General features: G+C 39.6%; 1 protein-coding gene across 5 annotated transcripts in view; it reads right to left on the bottom strand.

Annotated features, from left to right (window-relative positions):
• tbc1d1 (TBC1 (tre-2/USP6, BUB2, cdc16) domain family, member 1) overlaps window positions 1–19,569 on the bottom strand; it is a 48,344-nt gene extending 28,775 nt beyond the window's left edge. Inside the window, exons 1-3 of one of the 5 annotated variants that reach the window (XM_034857958.1) lie at window positions 19,392–19,569; window positions 17,920–18,575; window positions 704–1,294 (exon numbers count right to left, since the gene is read on the bottom strand). In XM_034857958.1, coding sequence (XP_034713849.1) covers window positions 704–1,294; window positions 17,920–18,534 — 1,206 coding nt within the window. In that variant the 5' untranslated portion in view covers window positions 18,535–18,575; window positions 19,392–19,569. Of the gene's footprint in view, window positions 1–703; window positions 1,295–13,786; window positions 14,012–17,919; window positions 18,576–18,773; window positions 18,908–19,391 lie in introns of those variants that run through there. The other 4 variants (XM_034857979.1, XM_034857963.1, XM_034857972.1 and 1 more) reach the window with 4 other exon arrangements.
• Window positions 19,570–19,593: the final 24 nt, after the last annotated feature.

Here is a 19,593-nt window from a genome sequence, read left to right on the forward strand (position 1 = left end):
CATACATACATACATACATACATATCAGCGTATCAGATTTATAAATAAGTAAATGTTTGTATCGGTATTGGCCTTAATCCATTATTGGTTGGGCTCTATTGTCTTCACAATTTAGGTGATGAAGTTACTAGAATGAGATAGTACTGTCTACTTCCCATATCAGCTCAGGATGTATCATCAGTGCCAATAATATGTCTGTATTTGATGTGAGGGACAGCAACAGGCCCCAGTGGTTCCTGTGCCCGCGGTCACAATTTCCTGTCTAGAGGAAAAACAGGAGGACTGTTGGCAGCAGGTCACTGAGGTCACATAAAGGTGAGTAAGGGGAGCATAACTGAGCTCATTTTGAGGAGCAGTCATCATTTGCTCTTGCTGGGTCATTAGGGGCTTTATATTCTTCTCTTCCTTTTGTTCTCTTCCTATCTGTCATTTATGTCATTTTTCGTGATTTGACAGTTCCATATTGAGTATCTTTGGACAATGTATTAAAGACTGATGTCAATGCAGTATATACTGTACAGTGTGTATTGCCCCAACGATTGGCACACGTATATCTCAAGGACAAATATAGTTATCAAGAGTTAGTTTGATTCTTGGAAAGCAGTTATTGTAACGGGTTCTAACAATTAAAGAGTATAGAAATGGGAGTTAACAGAGCAGATTTTCTGTTACTTGTGTGTGCGTATTCATTAATGAAAATTACCGTAAACAGCATGGTCCTGTTCTCCTGCAGGCTGGTGGGCTGTACTCCAGCAGAGTGGGTGTGTGATTCTGTAGTGTTTGTGTGAGAGATCTCAGGAGAGAGTCCATTCTCATCCAAGGCCTGCAGACAGGGAAAGCTGGGGTCTCTTTTAAACAGGACAGGATGCTTCCCAGTGGATGGACTCCTTGCAGCACCATTACCATTGCCACTATTCTCAAGTCCATTGGATTGAAAGGCCAATACCCTCCTCAGTCCACCCACCAATCCCCCACTATTTCCTTCTTTACTGCTCGTCCCTGAGCCATGCAACTGGCTAAACTTCTCGATGCACTCATCAATCAAGGCCGGAGGGGCTTTCTTGTGAGCAACACTCACACGGCCGCAGAACAACACCTCAAACTTCTTGGAAAAGGCTGTCGGAGACACAGCAGCAGAGGGTGCTGCGGAGGTTGTCATTGTGGAGACAGAGGAAAAGCATTCTTCAGAGGAATCGCTGCCTCCAGTGGACGTTTTGTTGGAAACAGTGGTTATGTCATCATTGCGTGCAGAGCTCTTGCCAGCTTGTCTCAACGTACTGATGATCTCAGGAACCTGGAGGGGTAGCAAGCAGGAGATAAGAACTTTATAACTACTGTAATAAAACATTTTGTAATTACCTAAAGTAAAGGTGAAACTACACCAGAAGCCGCGTTCGATCTGTCCTTATTCCCGAACAAAGGGAATGTCTCCAAACTTAACTGCCCTCTCCCTTTCTATAGGTGGTAGTGCTCATAAAAAGTTGCTCATAAAAAGGTGGCTGCCTACAGTACTAAGGGTAGCTAAACATAAAAATAAACACCCGATACATACTGCATGAACCGCAGATTAAACCTTTTATATCAGTGTAGCCCAGATGCCACACCCCACTATGAGCTAACATGGTGTAATGTGTGTAACGGTTCCCTGAAATAGAGCAGCCCTTGTGACGTGTTCCTGTGTCAAAAAAAAGAAATTGGGACCTTTAGTCTCAAAGCAGGCTTTGTACTCACTTTCCCTTTATTTGATCGCTTCTTTTCTTCCTCCTAACCCCTCCGTCCTTTTTTCATCTTTACTCTCAACAAACTCTGGTTACCTGTTTTTTTTTGTAAGTTCTACTTACACTTCTCATTAAACTATTTAAAGCTGAGTGTTTAGCAGTATCCTCATCCTTGATGTATTTGCATTGTGCCTATTTTGGATTTTTGTGTGCAAGCTAAACGTTTTTAGAACGCCATTGTTTGTGTATGTATGTGTGTGCGTGAAAGAGAGAGCGACAGACCGACCTTTCCAAATTGGATCCATCTATTCCTGGTCTGCTCCAAAGATACATGAAACGTGACCATTTTCATCATCCACACACACACACACACACACACACACACACACACACACACACACACACACACACACACACTTATCAATGTTGCATTAACATACAAATGCATACTCAAACAAGGATGGACACTAGCACACACACATACAAATTGTAACAGAGACTCCAAATGCAACAGACAAAAAAAGAAACAGAGCAAAAATATGACTAACTCAAATGCTCCAAAACGCATCTTCAAGTCAAGTGTCCTTAGAGAACGATCATGAACACGTATGATGTGACGATGACTTAGTAGCTGATGAAAAACCAACCTGTGCTCGAATCGTTGTACTCTTGCCAAATTAATAATAATTTTTTAAAAAAGGTTTCTGAGAGGGAGCATTCTACAGTGTTGCGAGTCATTGTGAAACAGATATTACCTACTTTTTGGACTCTGCACTTGGACAAAAAAGATGTGCTTTTTTTTTTTAAACGCAGATTGCTTGCTGGGGAATATCAGATGCAACTTGCATTGTTTTTAGGAAAGGCTCGCTAAGTCTCTTTCATCTTGGGATGCATAAAAGGAATAAGCAGTAGGACACAATCAGCACTGTTGGTTCACCACGTTAACTTTTATGTAACGTTTACCCATTAGCTAAACAAGTCTTAATATCAACTCCCCCATTTGTGTCAACAATTGCAGTTGCATAGCCGTAGCGAGGACCACAGCTCTTCCCTTCTGTCCCTCCAAACACTGTGTCTCCGGCTGAAATCCCAAATGGATACAGCAGTCAGGATGTAGCAGTTTGTTATAGAAAAATGGAGCATGCTGAGTTGAAAATGTTCTTTGGACGAAGTACACACACTCACTACCATCCATAAACTTTATTTAGGAAATCGCAATAAAGATTATGGGTACTGTTATACTGATTTTGTATTACTTGGCTGTAAATGTAGTTTATATAATCTATGTAAACAATAATTTTCATACTTAATAGATGCAAGCCTGTCAGCAGAAAGAGAGCAGAGCAGCAGCAAATGCCTTGTTGCTCTTGTCCGGCTTCCTGGGTATTTATGTCCAGACGGGGCTATTCATCATTATTTCTATCAATGCTCTGTAAAACAAAAAGCATTCCCTAGCTAGAACATATATTCTTTTAACTTGGAGATGATCCAAAAGAAATATCTAATGCAAATAACTTCCATTTAATCCAAGTGTTCTGCAAGAAGATTTTTTCTTAGTTTTGTGATGCAAATGTGTTGCTATTCTTTTTAACCTGGGCTGGTCTGCAGATAAGTGGATATTGGGGGTTAGATGAGGAAAGCCTAAAATAAATGAACAGGGGCTCAGGGCTCTCATTTGCACAAAAAAATATTTTCTGTAACCATTCTTTCCATGACTAAGTAGGAGGATTTCCTGTGACAGTTTTAAAGACAAACAAGCAGGAGCATAAGAATGTAGGGCTGCACAATTTATCAAATTTGAATTACAATCATGATTTTGGCTTCCCACGATCAAATTTGCGTGATCAAGCGATAATTTAAATGAGTCACTCCGTTCGTAGAACGCTCCGTTTTTTTTTTGCAAAGCCAATCTACCACTCCGTAAACCACTGTCCAATCATGTGCCAGTCAGAGTTGTTCCCTGCACAGCTTAGTTTCTAGATGTAGACCGTCACAGAGGACACATAGCAGTCGGTTATACGTCGGCCACAAGGTTTACCAGTTTTCCAGGAAACACAACATTTGGTTCCGTCTGTGTTGTTTTTCAGACAACAGCAGTGAACCGTGATAGTTAGCTCACAGGGCTCTAGGGTGCGACAAACATTTTTCCTAGGTCACACCGGTGCACCTAATGTCCTTGCATCCGCTGCCTCACCACAAAGGAAGCAACGTCGTTTATATCGATATGGTTTAATTTTCCGTTACATGACCCATTTCTTTTGTAAAGCCGTGCCTGTGTTTGGATCTCTCCTCTTACTCTCTGCGCCGCCCCGCCCCCATTCACTCATACACGGCTCCCCAGCAACATGACGAGACAAAGCAGTGACAGCGGCGGTCCACACTTATGACAACTGTCCACAGTTTTAATTGTTATTAACACAGTTTGTAAGTAATATAGTGGGTCCAAAAAGTATTGAGTTAACCACTGATTGTGCAAGACCACTGATATTCTCCCTCGATCTGGGGCTCCATGCAAGCTCTCATCCCGTGGCGTCAAAATTATCATGAGGTGACCAAAAAAATAATAAAAAAATAAAAAAAAGTATTTCAAGGTCCTGGAGTGGCCTCGCAAGTCTCCAGACCTCAACCCCACAGAATTTTTTTGGAGGGAGTTGAAAGTCTGTTGCACAGCGACAGCTTCAACATCACTGCTCTAGAAGAGATCTGCATGGAGGAATGGGCCAAAATACCAGCTACAGTGTGTGCAAACCTGGTGGAGACTTACAGGAAACATTTGACCTCTGTCATTGCCAACAAAGGTTATGTTACAAAGTAATGAGTTGAACTTTTGTTTTTTTAAGATTATTTTTTGAGCTTCTCCGCCTTTAATTGACAGGACAGACGAGGGGGAAGACATGCATGAAATCGTCACAGGTCAGAGTTAAACCCTGGACCTCTGTATCGAGGCAAAAACCGGTGTACAGGTGCGCCTGCTCTACCACTGGTCCAAACTGGCCAGATTGAGTTGAACTGAAAATCAACAAATAATTGTGATAATCGTGATACCAAAATTGATCAAAATAATCGTAATTATGGTTTTGACCATTATTGTGCAGCCCTATAAGAATTTTTAAGAAAAATAAAAAGAGGCTAAGTAATGTTATATAAACAGGCTGGGGAGGAAAAAGGTCAATCAGCCCACCAACACAAAACTTCAGCAGAAATACATCACAGATCGTTTTAGTAGCAAGACTGGAGGCTTGAAATGTGGCTGTTCGGTTGATCATTATTTGGCTAAAGTGATCTTAAAAGCAAGTCAGTTACAGTGTACTCAAAATGAAAGTTTAAATAGCGGAAAAAGAAACATACCGTTTTTTTCAGCAATAAACCAATTCTGTGCTATCCATATACTTTGTGTGTTCCAAACAGTAACAGTCACGCAAAAACATGACTAAATACAACACTTATATTCATTAACAAGCCTGTGGCAGCTATAAGGAAACTTTTGAGTAATTTCAAGTTGTTAACAATACTGGTATGATAATAAATGCAAATCATTCAGATGCACCACAGAATTGTGGTTTGATCTGAATCACTAAGTCAGTCTGAAAGGAATATAGTAACATCTTTCTTCTACACACCAGGAACACTCTGTGCTGTTGACTTGTAGCCTTCTGATGATAATTGGCATCAGTTGCAACATCAACACTGTAACTATAACTAATATACAGAGAAAATTCCCCTTTCATTATATTGTTGCAAAATAACTAATTCCACGCAGTGAGGTGGACTGCGGCCTAAAGTATTATGCTGCTCTAGTTCAATGTCCCTGAGTGAGTAAAGTATAGTTGGACATTTTCTTACAGTCATTTAAAAAAATATATATAATATAATTTATTAACTAAACTAAAACTCCAGTACCACACAGACAAAAAAAGAACTCGGGTAACTGTTCTGCGATTGTTAGATCCCTGGCATATTAAGTTCATTATGCTAAATAATGGGGGGTCAAAAGTTTGGAATCACTTAAAAATTTCCATACCACTTCCTTATAGACAGAATACAGGCTGATCTGAGTGGGTGGCTGATATTTAATGCAGTATCTTCATTGCCTATTATCATTAACCACTCATCCAATGTTCCAAAGCCACATTCTGTTAACTAATCTGATAGTTTAAAAAAACTAACTTAGAAAATATTGGAAAACCCTTTTGCAATTATATAAGCACATAATGTAACATGATAAACTGAAGCCCTGGTTAAAAAAAAAAAAAAATAAAAAAAATGCAACTGATCTTAGCTGGTATTCTGTCTATAGTGGAGTGCAATGGAAACGTCTATGTGACCCCAAACTTGAGACTGGTAGTGTGTATCATTACCATCTACAAAACAAACCGGACTATAACTGGTGGTTACAAATGCAAATGCATCTACATACAAATGCTTCTCCTATTGTGGGCCCAGTTTACTACACCACACTGTCAGTAAACGAGACCAAGTAACAAAAAAAGAAGGAAGTAAACTAGCAAAGCAGAAGCAGTGGTTGCGTCACATCAGTTCATGTGAGATTCCAGAGCAGCTCCTAAAACTGCAGTCTCACAGACTGACACATCCAGGTCCTGCTGTGTCTTGCCTCGGCATGAGATTTAATCACTCCTTTTCTTTTATAAAAACAATACCTGCCTGGTTATTATCTACCTCTGTAAGCTGCTCTGGATAAGCGTGTCAGCTAAATGCCCTGAGAGGCAAGAATGGGTTAGACCTTTTTATTATCCCTTTATCAAAAGATATCAAAACAGTGGTAAAGTGTTGGAAAGTGAGGTAAATGTACCTTAATTTGAGTACAATTCTGACTACAATACAACTTGGTGGGAAATACTTTTCACTCTACTACATTTATCTGACAGCTGTATTTGTTGTGACTTAGCAGATTAAGATTCTGCAAAAATGTATGATTACTAAAATATGATCCAATCCTAAAGATTACACTGAAACTGAATAAACTAATGAGAGTTAGCCCATAAACAACTGTTCATTGTGCTGTCCAAACCTACTTAATGCAGCATTAATGCAACATTTCTTTTCATTAAAAAAAAGGTGTATTCTTCACCTCTTTTCTTTTAAAATGTCTTAGCGCCATCTTCTACCCATAAACTCAGAGACAACATACAATATCCGAATATCAGTGCTTAACTCACCATTTCTATTCCCCTCTCCCAACATCATCAACATCATTCCAGACACCATGTTTCTCACACTCTAGCTTCCAGTGTCTCCTTGTTTTTAATCGTCCTGGCATGAAAGTGGAGTCTGCTATCTGTCCACTAACAACAGACCTCTCTCTGTTTTGCTTACCCCCCTCCATCTACCCCTTTCTCCTCCTTCTGCTTTCACTGCTTGATTATTTGAAACACCACAATCAAAAGATACATTTAATCCTTGCATGTGCCTCTCCTCTCACTCACTCGGTTATTAAAGACATAGAACAAGCGTAAAGAGGAGGATTTGTTTTCTTAATTGTACTGGTCTAGCTTTTTATCATGTCAGCCCACCTAACCCAGTTTCACTCCCTCTGCTTTGTTTGGCTGATTAACAGTTCCTTAACTGCTCAGCATGATGATGTTTAGTCTATTTAGTCATGCAGTTACTCCCTTCGCAATGCAGTTTTAGTTGGAACCCCTGTCCGTATGAGTACATTTCACTTGACTACCTGTAACAAACATGCCAATCTACCATGTGTATTATGAAAATGTTGGAATTTTATTTTGCATGGTCCCTCATTTGACAAAAGGTTCAACTGCAATAAAAAAAGAGCTGAAACAATTGTTTCATTTCTATTTGTTTTTATTGATTAATAATTTTAAAGTATTAATCAAGCAAAAATAGCAATATTGGCTGGTACCACCTTTGTAAAATTGCGATGGGCATTAATTCTAAACGTTTTGACATTTCACAGACAAAATGTTATATCAAGTACATAATCATTTCACAACTGCGTCGTTTAGTTTGGTTGAATTACACTATAGTTTGTTTTCCCTTTGTTGCGGAAAACATACTGCTGTATGTTTACTCCGCAAATCTGAGGTAAATGCATAGACTGTTAATATTGATGGCGAGTGCATCCGGTTCGGCAAAGTGCTGAAAATGAGGAAATACCTTAAACATGCATTTTATCTGAATTCCTGCAGAGGGCCACACACGTGTTGTAAAAGGAGATCGGTTTCAGTCAGTTGCACGGCAAGACACGCGAAGGAATCGGCAGTTAAGTTTTCTGGTAAGTAATGTTACATTTTGTTTTAATACTGTTTTTGTCAGCCAACGTTTTTATCCCAATTAACATCAGTTAGCTTGCTCGCTAGATTGCACCTTGCTTAACTAAGCTAGCAGACTAATAACATTATGCAGACTGTATAAATGTATTAAAATATATTTAATTTTACAGTCGCATACAGTAGGCATGCACAATCGTCTCGCCGGGGATTTGTTTATAACCATATGTGATGTCATTGCTAATCAATGCGCATTTATTGGTAATGTTAGCTTAAAATCAAAGCCGGATATAGCTAACGTCATAGTGCAAATTCATAAACCCTATTCACACGGGATTACAATCATTTTGGGACCGCGTGTGCTTCAGAAATAACCACCTCACATCTGAGTTTCGTGTGGCGCATTCTCACGGCACAAGCGGAGAGACTGCCTTTACTTGAATATACTGAAATGTACAGGCACTCAACCTATCATCCCCGCCGCCAGAATGTCTGTTTTATCGATAAAATGTTGCACATTAGAAAATATATATTATTGTACATTTACATTAATGTCCTATCTTGAAAAATCTTCAGAGAAAAGCTGTCAGTATTATTTCCTGTTGCTGTATTTGATGGTTGAGATGACTGCAGAGACATATACATTTGCGAGATGGATATTATTTTCAGGAGTTATGACACTGCGTTGAAGCGAGGTGCTGTCCCGTCTCTGTTCCCATGGTTAGAGCCAGAGACGGAACATGTCTTTAACCGTCTATGGTCCCAACAGGTGATGGTCAGCACAGACAGCAGTATGTCCGAGCTGCTGACAGATAGACCATGTCAGGAATTAATGTTGAGGCTTGCTACACATAATATCATCGCATTTTATCAGCCATTGAGAGTAACTCAATATGCATATCTATGCACACTAGCATGTAACTTTACTTCATTAATTATGTAGGAGAATACACATGAATCAACAGTCCAATGTTCTTTAGTGTAACTACAACTTAGTTAAATAAGCTTATTTCTGCTAACATTAGCTCTCAACAGCATGTCAAGGCTAACTATACAATAGACTGACGGGGCAAACAGAAGCACGACATTATCGGTGCATTATGGTTATTACAGTTAACCAAACGTTATAGGAAACTTGGCTATACATGTTCTAATAGGTAGGGTTAGATAATGATAAGCCCTGACAATCCGTTTTGCATTTTGTTGACACTACGTTTAAATTAGGAAAACGTAAAATTTGATGTGCAGAAAATTAACGTTAGCATGTTTTCCATAGCCAAGTGTTAAGCTAACGTTACAGAAAATGTACATGGTAACTTCAGATACATTTACCTTACAATGTGACTCCTCTTATATGTAGTATAACTATGGGACGAAGATATACTTAAAACGTAGCAAAGCCAAATCTTACCTCGAATTATGTAGGCCAACTTTCAGCAGCAGTTGCATCCAGATTGGCAGTGAAAGTGTGTAATGTAACGTGAATAGTAAGAGTAAAGCAGCATTGACAACTCTCAGCTAACATTACAGTCATATACCGCCGAACAGTCTATGGCTCCTCCCTCATTCCGCCCTCTCGTCTGAAACCGTCACAGCCGCAACCAGGATGGCTGCGCCCATAACTGCGTACTCGACGACTCATTATCAGATCTCCACAAACCAATCGGTGACATCACACATGAGATGTCCATTAATATACAGTCTATGGGTAAATGGCTCCTGTAGTCAGGTGTGCTTTGCAATCTGCAATCTCTGACAGAATTCTTTCACAGAAATAGGCTGTGGTCAAGCTCGCTGTCACACGCTTTTCCGTGGTCAAACCACCCGCCGCCAAAGTTGGAGACACGCCCACCGAGCATAGCGATGTCTCGCTGAGCAGAGCAGGTGTAGCAACGTTGCTCGCGATACAATTACTTAAAAAAATTATTGAAATGCATGGAGACACAAGAAATATGCACTAGTCCAGAACACAGGACCTTCTTTCTGTATTTACTTTGTTGCTCCCGCCTGACACATCTGGCCATTAAACGCTGGCAGTAATGCATTTTGGTTTGCTTGGATATGTTTATGTGTAAAATAAAACTGTACAAAGGGAAAAGCGCTCAAGTTTTCAAACTTATTCAAAAAAAAATCTTTAAAAATGACGGCGGTAGCAACTAACAGCGAGCAGGGGATCTCTCCAACCTTAATGAATGCAAACAGACACATTTCTTTGTACGTCCATGTCACGTGTCATCTAGTCTCGGATTTCAAATTCCAAAAAACTTTCCCGTTTTTAGGCTACTCAAACCAGGCAAAAACATCAGATTTGGATGTGTCATTTGGATTGAAGGGGAGAGGGTTGCTCGTCAGCGGGCAGCCTTAGCTTTAAAACACACAGCATCTTGTTCAGTGTAACATTGACATAATCTCAAACAGGAAGGCAGTTGGGTACAGTCAGACTGCGACCCGCAAACTTGGCCACTCACAGAGAACAACATTGAAAAAGCATGTTGTCTTAAATACAACTTCTGTGTTACTTAACTCAAAAAGAAGGAAGTTACAAAAGTACCACCAAAATAGAAGCTGCAATTCAGAGCAATTAACAAAATAAACTTTTCAGTATTTCTCAAAGAGAGCAAAAAGGTCAAAGGGAAGGATATAGTATGGGCAATGGTTAGTTATCAGAACTGTTAGGGACAAAATCATTATTATTATAAAGACAAACACACAAACTAATTTTACAGCTTTATCTACTTGTCTCCATTTGTCTTCACTATTTGGCTACATTATGCTTCTTTCTTTCTAGTTAACCCTTCTTACAAGGCTAAGGGACTCCAGTACAGTCATGGGCTCCGTAATTACTAAACAGCAGACGGCTGAGGTGACAAGAAATTTGCCAAACAAAGATAAAACTAAACAATGAAAGAATGTACAGAATTGTCTACTTTAAAGTATCTAGTTTTAACCATACTATTACATATTTGGAGTTTGACTAGAAAAGCCAGGAAGTCAACATTTGTACAGGTTACAGAGGAATGTCACTGAAAACCCAGTGACACACCAGCCATTCTAGAAAATCAACAACAACGAGCCATCAAAAAGTCCCACTTCTGCACTTCTCATGGTCATATGCCTGGGTCTTGTGCCTTGTGGAGTAAAGCGCTCACAGAAGTTCAAAGTACAGGAGTCATACAATATATGAGAAGCACCACTAACAGAAAGTTAAGCACAATAGGGAGAAGGAGAAACATTTTTTGAAGGGTGGTGATGGTCGTAAAGCAAGCACTCGGTTGCAATGTGTTGGACTGCTCCAAGAGTCCAACACATTGACATCAGTCTATTGAGATCAAGAAGCCACTTCACAGCACAAAGACAAGCGAGGCAGAGGAGACAAACTCATTCAATGGTTATTGGGACACAATGTAGGGTCTTGTTGTCATATTGCTGTGCTGAGTCAGAATTAACTTTTGGGTAAGAAGAAATGAGTTTGGTAATGCTCACGGATAACTCCATTGTTCTCATCTAGGGAGATTGTATAGGTGTTGCTCAAAGACTGACACGATGATAGAAAGCAAAACGTTGAATAAACAAAGTGAAAGACAGGCTGCTAGACAAATAGACAAAAAGGGGATTGACAACTGACAATGGCGGGCAGTCAAATAAAACTGTTAAACAACAGGAAGGTGCCTCTGGTTTACAGGCTTGTTTTAACAACAGCAACAAGGAGTGTGTCACAAGAAGAGGGAGGGGAACTTACATGTCACACTAGAGATGGTGGGGAATATGTCAAGCAACATATCCCATTCAAACCAAGTAAATATCACTATCTATCTATATCACAATCACGTGATCAGAAAACCAAAAAGCACCTGCAAAAAGGGCCACACTCCCCTGGCAGCGTTAGCCACGGTTAGCCAGGACCAGTCGGGATCACTTTACTGGCAGTGTCTCAATTGGTTTTGCAAGTAACTAACTCAGGTACTCTAGTTCTCTTACACTAGTACTTCAATGAGAGTAAACAAATGTTGAAGGACAAAAAATGCCCGTCCTTTTTCAAATATTTTAATAAAGACGTTCATGTTTCAAGTCCTACTGGAGCTGCCGCCCCCGCGACCCGATACCGGATAAGTGGATGAAGATGGATGGATGGCTGTTTCATGTTAAAGTACATGGAATCTTTGAAAATCCTCTCTTTTTTTTTTTTTTTACCATGGTATCGAAATCAGAATTGAGAATTGTGTTATTTTACTGGTATTGGCACCGACTGCTGATTTGTTTCCTACTCCCCAATATTCTGCAGTTCAATTGATAACGATGAGTCTAACTTTAGGCGAAGGGTTTAAGGTGACATGTGCGTGAAACCAACCATTAGAGAGAGAGAGAGAGAGAGAGAGAGAGAGAGAGAGAGAGAGAGAGAGAGAGAGAGAGAGAGAGAGAGAGAGAGAGAGAGAGAGAGAGTGTGCTGAAGTGAGGGCTCGAGATAGACTATCTGACTAATTTGGCATACAAAACGACTTGCCTTCTCTTCCAAGAGTCAAGTCCTAGCGTAAGAACTATGGCTCTGGAGGTATCCCCATGACTCACTCGATACACCTACACTAAAACAGCTAAGCAGACTGGGATTTCATGTTCTAAACTTTATAGTGGGTCTGACAGTCAGTAAGCCACTGTTTAACAGAACCAACGCTTTAACAACATCCAGTTGAGGAAAATCCCATATTTAATAACTGATTGATTTTCAAAAACCACGTTGAGCCACAAGCAAACACCGCGAGCTAGGCTGATGATACAGATGAGACTTTGCCAACTATTCAGAAAACAATAATTATTTTAATTATTGATTAAAATGCACATTGTTTTCTCAATTAATCAATTGGTCAGAAAATGTTGAAATTTTTTTTAAATATTGCCATTATATGTTCCAAGAGCCCAAGCTGATGTGTTTGCCCAACTAAAAGTTCAAAACCTGAAGGTAGCTGGGTCAATTTACTGTTATGGAAGACAATGGCAAAAATTCACATTTGAGAAACTGTAACCTGTGATTTTCAAGTCACTTTTGCTCAAAACATGTTTTATCATTCATTTTTGTCGATAGACTAATTAATTTATCAATCAATTATTTCATCTATAATAGCCTTTATTTAATGCCCCTCAATATTTACAACCAGCACACCAACAGCAACCATTTAGGGACCAGAATCAGACTGAGATACATTGCCTAAGTAAGATTTCACTTACATGCATTTTTGACTGGCTGTGTTTGGCGCATACAATTAAAACTTACTATTAAATAGAGAATAAACAGTACAGCAAAGTACTGTAACAGTGAAGAACATAAATATAGAATACAAATATGTACAATATTACTGAGTGATGACATTTTCCACTCATAACTTGCCCAGTTATGGTAAGGAAAAGGTTGACCAACACTGCGGTTGCCAGATAAGTGAATAGGAAGAAGAGCAGTAACATGTACGGTTAGTGTTTTAGGCTCACTTATTACTTAAAGCATTACACTGTCAAACAGGCATATTTGACATAAATACAAGCCTGTTTACATATATATAAAGAAAATGTCAAATCATAATTTGCGGTGAAACTAATAAGTAGGGTTCACGTTTAAAAAAACAGGTTACTAGACATGTAACGACTACTCTGCTTGAGTCATGTAATGTCAACGAGAGCTAGCTAACTTGTTGAACTTGGCTAACAGGTTGCGCTAATTTGGCTAATATGAAGGTTCGCTAACAACCTCGGTTAACGTTAGCTTTCTGTCTGCTTAGCATGGCACGCAAATTAAACAAAACCGCACCAAAACGCCTTTCAGACTTAACTTACATCTTTTTGTTCTTGTTTGATGTTGAACAGGTTGAGTCGCTGGAGTCGTGCTTTCATCCCATCCGCCATAAACTTTACTAAAACGATGTCCGAACGGTTACTTTTCCGAGACTAGCTAGTCTCTGACCGTGTGGGACACTTCATTATAATTTCATTGGAAAGTTGAAATTTCTCCCTGAAGCTGAGAATCCTGCGGTGAAGCGTCATGTTGGCCAACATAATATTACAAAACACCCAGTTTAGAAATGTCAAAATAAGATAGAAGGACTATAGCTTCGTATGGATCTCTTTAACACACCCATTGGCTTGCTTTTGTTTTGAAGGCCAATTTACCAACTTCCGACTTTAGTCCACTTAACTGTGGTCATCTAAATTTGCCAATACGTTTTGGAGAATTGGGTGGACACAGTTCCTGTCCCGGGGCAGTTAAACTAGGCGGCAGACTTTTGGTTGTTTTTTCACTTCACCGTTGCATGATCAAGATTGTGCCTATTATCGTCGTTGGTATGACTGAACGTAAACAGTATTTCCGTTTTTCTGTAAAACACAGCAGACTTTATCAAGCAGGAATGAATGCCCTTGGGATTATGCACTGCTGCAACTGATAGTTGGGAACATAGACTTTGGTTGGAATGAATAGTGAACTTCATGGCCCAGTAGTTTCAAACCGTTGTTATGTGGTCAACATTTGACACAAATTTGTCTCGCACTCTACAGTCTCAGTACAGTTTGTATTGTAGATTACTTTGATAGAGTAACATCCAGCCAGTGTCATTATTTTGTCTCAGTTCCTTGTCTTCAAATGGATTAAATCACATAAGCTTTAGTAAATTTACTAATATCTAATAAAGACAAAACACTGGGTTTGGTTTAACCCTTAAACATTATGGTGATTTGACATACTTTATCACGTTGATATCTAAAAGAGCATAGTTATTTCCAGTCAATGATTTAATCACCATGAATTAATCACAAATGGTCAAAACTAGCATCTAGTAATAAAACAACTAATCTTAGATTTAAATAGATAATGATAAAATAGGTACAAAGTAAGTAGTAATACTGAAATATCTCATCTTTTCCTCCGCTCACCCACAAAAAGTGATTAAGTAATAGTAATAATAAAGCTAAACTAAATAAAAAAAATAATGATATAATTGGTTACTAGGGGGTAGTAACACAAAAGTTAGCAGCATCTAAAAATTAAACAATGAAAAAACTGCAAGAAACACATTCATTTATAAAATGTTAACACTGACACATTGTGAACTTTGTACACTTCACTAGTGACACCCTGTGGTTACTTTTTGTGCTACTTCAGGAGCAGCAGGGGCAACTCCACAGACCCTGAGACAGTTTGTTTCTTCTGCAGAAGCGAAGTTTTTTTCCTCTGCCGGGTTTTAATTATGTACTTATGATACATTTTTCTGTAATTTATTTTTTTTAAATGAAAAACTAAAATGCTTATGACAGTGTCCCACATCTTTATATGAAAATAAATAAATCCCGACACTGAATTTCAAAATACAGCCAATTAGTTAGATGTTGAATATTTGAATGTCTCATTTGTAAAAAAAGTATTATTTTTTATTATTTTTCCGCAGTTCAAATAGTAAATAGCTCAGAAATTAATTTGCACTGGAAGTGATGACCATTATAATGCATTTCCTAGCCTCCAATCTTAACTATCATAACTACTATTAATATGAAACAGCAGACCAAAAAAAGCATCATACTCTGTTACCATATCTATTGCAAGCTGGACGAATGCTACAGTACCGTTAACTTCACAAGGGCTTGTAATGTGAGTGACTGTTATGATTTAGTACAGTAAAATGTGATTTTAAGTATTAACATTTAGTTTTCCTACATCTTTTGCAGCTCTTTTTTCTGAATGTGAGCCCATAAATGAACACTTGAATGTTTTCTGCACATGAAATTGTGATCAAAATAAATGTACCATTACTTCCCCTAAAGTGTGAGTTTTGAGTGTGATTGTGTGTGTGTGTGTGGTTCAATCTTTCCTGTGTAAAATGTTTACAGATCTGGTGGTGTGCGAGTGGTTTTGGTTGTAAGGGTGCAAGGATGTTCCAGATACCCATTTATTGTATTAAATAAGAACTAAGCTCACAACATTTTAAAAACTAAAGCACAATGACTCTTGTCATGTCCTTCGGCAGTGCACAAGGTTTGCACACATATTCTGTGTGCATGTAAGTGTGTCTGTGTGTGTGTGTCCCACTGTGACAGAGCTAGAACAACAGGTGGTCAGACTGACATCACCACATTCTGGAAAGGGCTAAAGAGAGAGAGAGAGAGAACACACATCCAAACACACACACACACAAAATCTACAACAAGAACACATCACAACAGGCGCTAGGCCATAGGAAGTGGTCGCCATAGCAACATTGTTCTACATCCTGCTTGGTTAATGTAAAGCAAGCTCATTTGACTCTCATTCAAGCAGGTATTTGTTATGTGAGCCCAGACGTGTGCGCATGTGCCTTGTAAAGAGCAAGAAAAACAGTCCTATACCAAGGTTGAGCTTACATTTTGTATTCTGACTTCTCTGAATTAGTTAGTATCCTCCATTGTCTTCATCTCTGGAATTTGAAAAACTCTTTTAAGTCTTTTGTATTTTGGGCATGGCATGAAATGAAAATGCTTTTCAAGGTCTCTGATTGAGTCGGACACCAGCCAAAACTTTATGGCAAATGTGGAGGACTGGTTAAAAATTTCGGGTGTTGTTAGTCAGAAAAGTGTGTGTTGTATGTGGTGACTGCCCGGTTTGATCTTTGCAAAGACCTGTACTGATAAATGACGCTGTGCTCATTTTTGCTGGAGACTTTAATCAGGCTAACCTGATAACTTGAAGGAGAATTTCGGTCTATTTCAACATGTAGCTATGTATGTATATCTGGAGTGCTGTCAGTAAAGAGAAAAATGAAAACAATCAGTGCTGGCTACACTGTGTTATCCTCCAGCTAGCTTTAGCACCCAACAGGCTTAAACAAGGCAAATTTTAAATGTGTTTTTAGCCTCCTAACATGTTCAAAATGTCATTAAAGTGCCTATCCATGTGCAGTGATTCCAAAAAGTAATAGCACGAGTGAACATGGACAGGCAAATTATGTTTTGATCCCGTTTGAATTGAGCTATGGACTACAAATATGTTAGTCAATTTAAAAGAATGTTTCAACCAACAATAATCCCAGGTAATGTCAAACTGTTAAAGTAAAGATAAGACTGTGAAAACACGTAATTAGAAAGACTACACACTTCAATGTTGCATGGATGACGTCTCGCTGAAGCTACGATGTCTCTGTATCGTACCAGGGATGTAACTTTACTTAAATAAGCAGCGGATCTTGCCCGTCCTTTGGTTATCTGCACTTAAGTGAAGTGCACTTAACACTTCACTGGATAACACATATCAGGTAAGATTTTGTTGTGTTGTTGAACAGAGCTAAGCAAGCTAGCTAACAAGCAAGTTGAGCATCAAGCTAGGTGACATCAATTGTGTTAGATGAGAGATGTAGTTTACTGAGCGGTTTCCACAGAACTAAATGGTCAATTCAAATGGGCTCAAAAAAGAATTTTCCTCTCCCCATTCACTACCGTTTTCCCAAATTAAGGTCCCATGAGGTCCACTGGAAGGTGCATGACTTCGGCTCTATGAACAACCCACAGTCTGCACTACACTACAGCCTGGAGCATGTTTCAGGTCATCACCGTCGACATCACAGATGACATCTACCTTCAGGCCCCTAGGATCCTAAATGAGAACACTGCCTAAGATCAGTGCATTTGCCGTTGGAGGACAGTTTTTAGTTGTCTGTTGTCTTGTAGTTACCGAGGCTATTTATAGCAGACAAATCCTGATAATTGGTATTGAACACAATATGACCCACAATAGGTAGCGATGAGGTCTGGAGCAGATGTTTACAGTTAGAGTTTTTTCATGTACACCTTATTCACTTAACTGTTGATGCACCTGTTTGAGCTTTAGTTTGTCAAAAGCGTGGGGATTCATCTTTTCCACTATTGTTTGTAACATTGCATACATCTCCATATTATGCCTACAGCCATGACACTAGTGTTCAATTATATAATCTTATTTTTACACATACCTTGGTGCTGTCCTGGCACTGGAAGACATAGCAGGCACAGTTGTTTGTGTCTCTGACCAGGCAGCCAAAGCTGCTAGGTTCCTGGCTGTTGTGAATTAGCTTTGTCACTTGGTGAGGGCGACATTCAAATAGCACTGTGTGTGTCAAAGGGTCCCAGACAACTCCCTCTCCCAGAACGGACACACATCGCACCAATGATGCTGACACACACAGAAAAACTGTCTGATTACAGGTAGAAGGGTCCAACTGTCCTCCAGACCGCAACCCAGCACCCAGATTCTTCTCCGCGGGTCGAGACTTGCTGATCTCAGCCACCACCCAAGGCAGCATGGCCATGGTGGTCAGGTGGTGGACGGGCAGAGAACCAATCAATATCAGTTTGTATCGTATCTCCTCCTCTCCTTCTTCTTCTTTGATCTTTCCACCCAATGTTGTATCCCTCTCCCAAGCAGAATAGGGTTTCTGAGGACACAATGTGGAAGAGGTGATTTGTGAAAGTGATGGACATGGACGTGAGTGGTGGTTTAAAGTTATGTTAGGAAGGGGTTTCTCAGCGCTCCCTGGCCTGGAGGGTTCATTTCTTCTGGGCTTCACTTCAAAGTAGAGTCCCTCCATGGCTGGTGGGGCCGAAGGCAGCTGTCTGCCTCTGCTTTTACCTGCAAAACATCAGTTAGAGGACAGATGCACTTAAAAGGGGAAAATTAGCTGTGCTCCATTTTGCTTCTATAGAATCAAGACACTGTGAATCACTGAGAGTTTTTCCATGGAATATTCACAGGGCCATTTGGAGGGGGCTATAAAATGCCCACCTGGTGTTGTTTACTCAATCCAACACACATGACTTAACTACTGACCTACACTTTAACCGTCTCAAGGACACACACAACTGATGACAGCCTTACTATGATGATCATACTTGGCCAGTCGTGTGTGTCTGAAAGAGAAGGGAGGTATATGTCCAGCTGACAACACTTACTCTACTTAAACAACATTATAATCACATAGACACAGGTGTGTCAGAATTTGTACGCAAAATCAGTGGGAAAATGTACAACCAACATTAATTCCAATAAACAGATCCTACCAGCTATGGGATCAAAACATTAACGTCAAGTTATAGAGAAATAAAACGAAGACGGCCGATTACGTACCTCTCCATTTTGACCTTGCAATATAAATAAAGACTCAATTTAAATCAGCTGGAACAGTGCGGCATTCAAGATAGGTCGGCCTGCTGCACCAGAACAGCAACGGAAGTTAAAATGAAATTTAATTTTCGAGGACGCAGCCCACATGCCTTCTTTCACCGACTATTATAATTTTACGCACGGAACAAGTTGTTTTTACGCACGAAGTTGCGCAGACACCAACGCGTGCACGATTCATGTATACTATTCATTCCCAAAGTGCACAGTATATATATTTTAATCAAGTTAATACTTTCTCTGCTTTTCTTATGCCAGCAGTCTTACCTGTTCAATGAATGTCAGATGCGGGAATCGCAACGAAGAAAGGCTGTAGTGTATTTTAGACCAACTACATACGTACACAGACACAGAAAAAACACTAAGCTTCACACAGCCCTAGCGGTCTGAAGTTTGAGTTAAATATAGAGGACGGGGCAGACCCGACCTCCCTCCTCTCCTATCTGTACTCAGCTGGGCATGACCGCAT

Source organism: Etheostoma cragini, chromosome 2 (assembly GCF_013103735.1).
Source record: "Etheostoma cragini isolate CJK2018 chromosome 2, CSU_Ecrag_1.0, whole genome shotgun sequence".
Lineage (NCBI taxonomy): Eukaryota > Metazoa > Chordata > Actinopteri > Perciformes > Percidae > Etheostoma > Etheostoma cragini.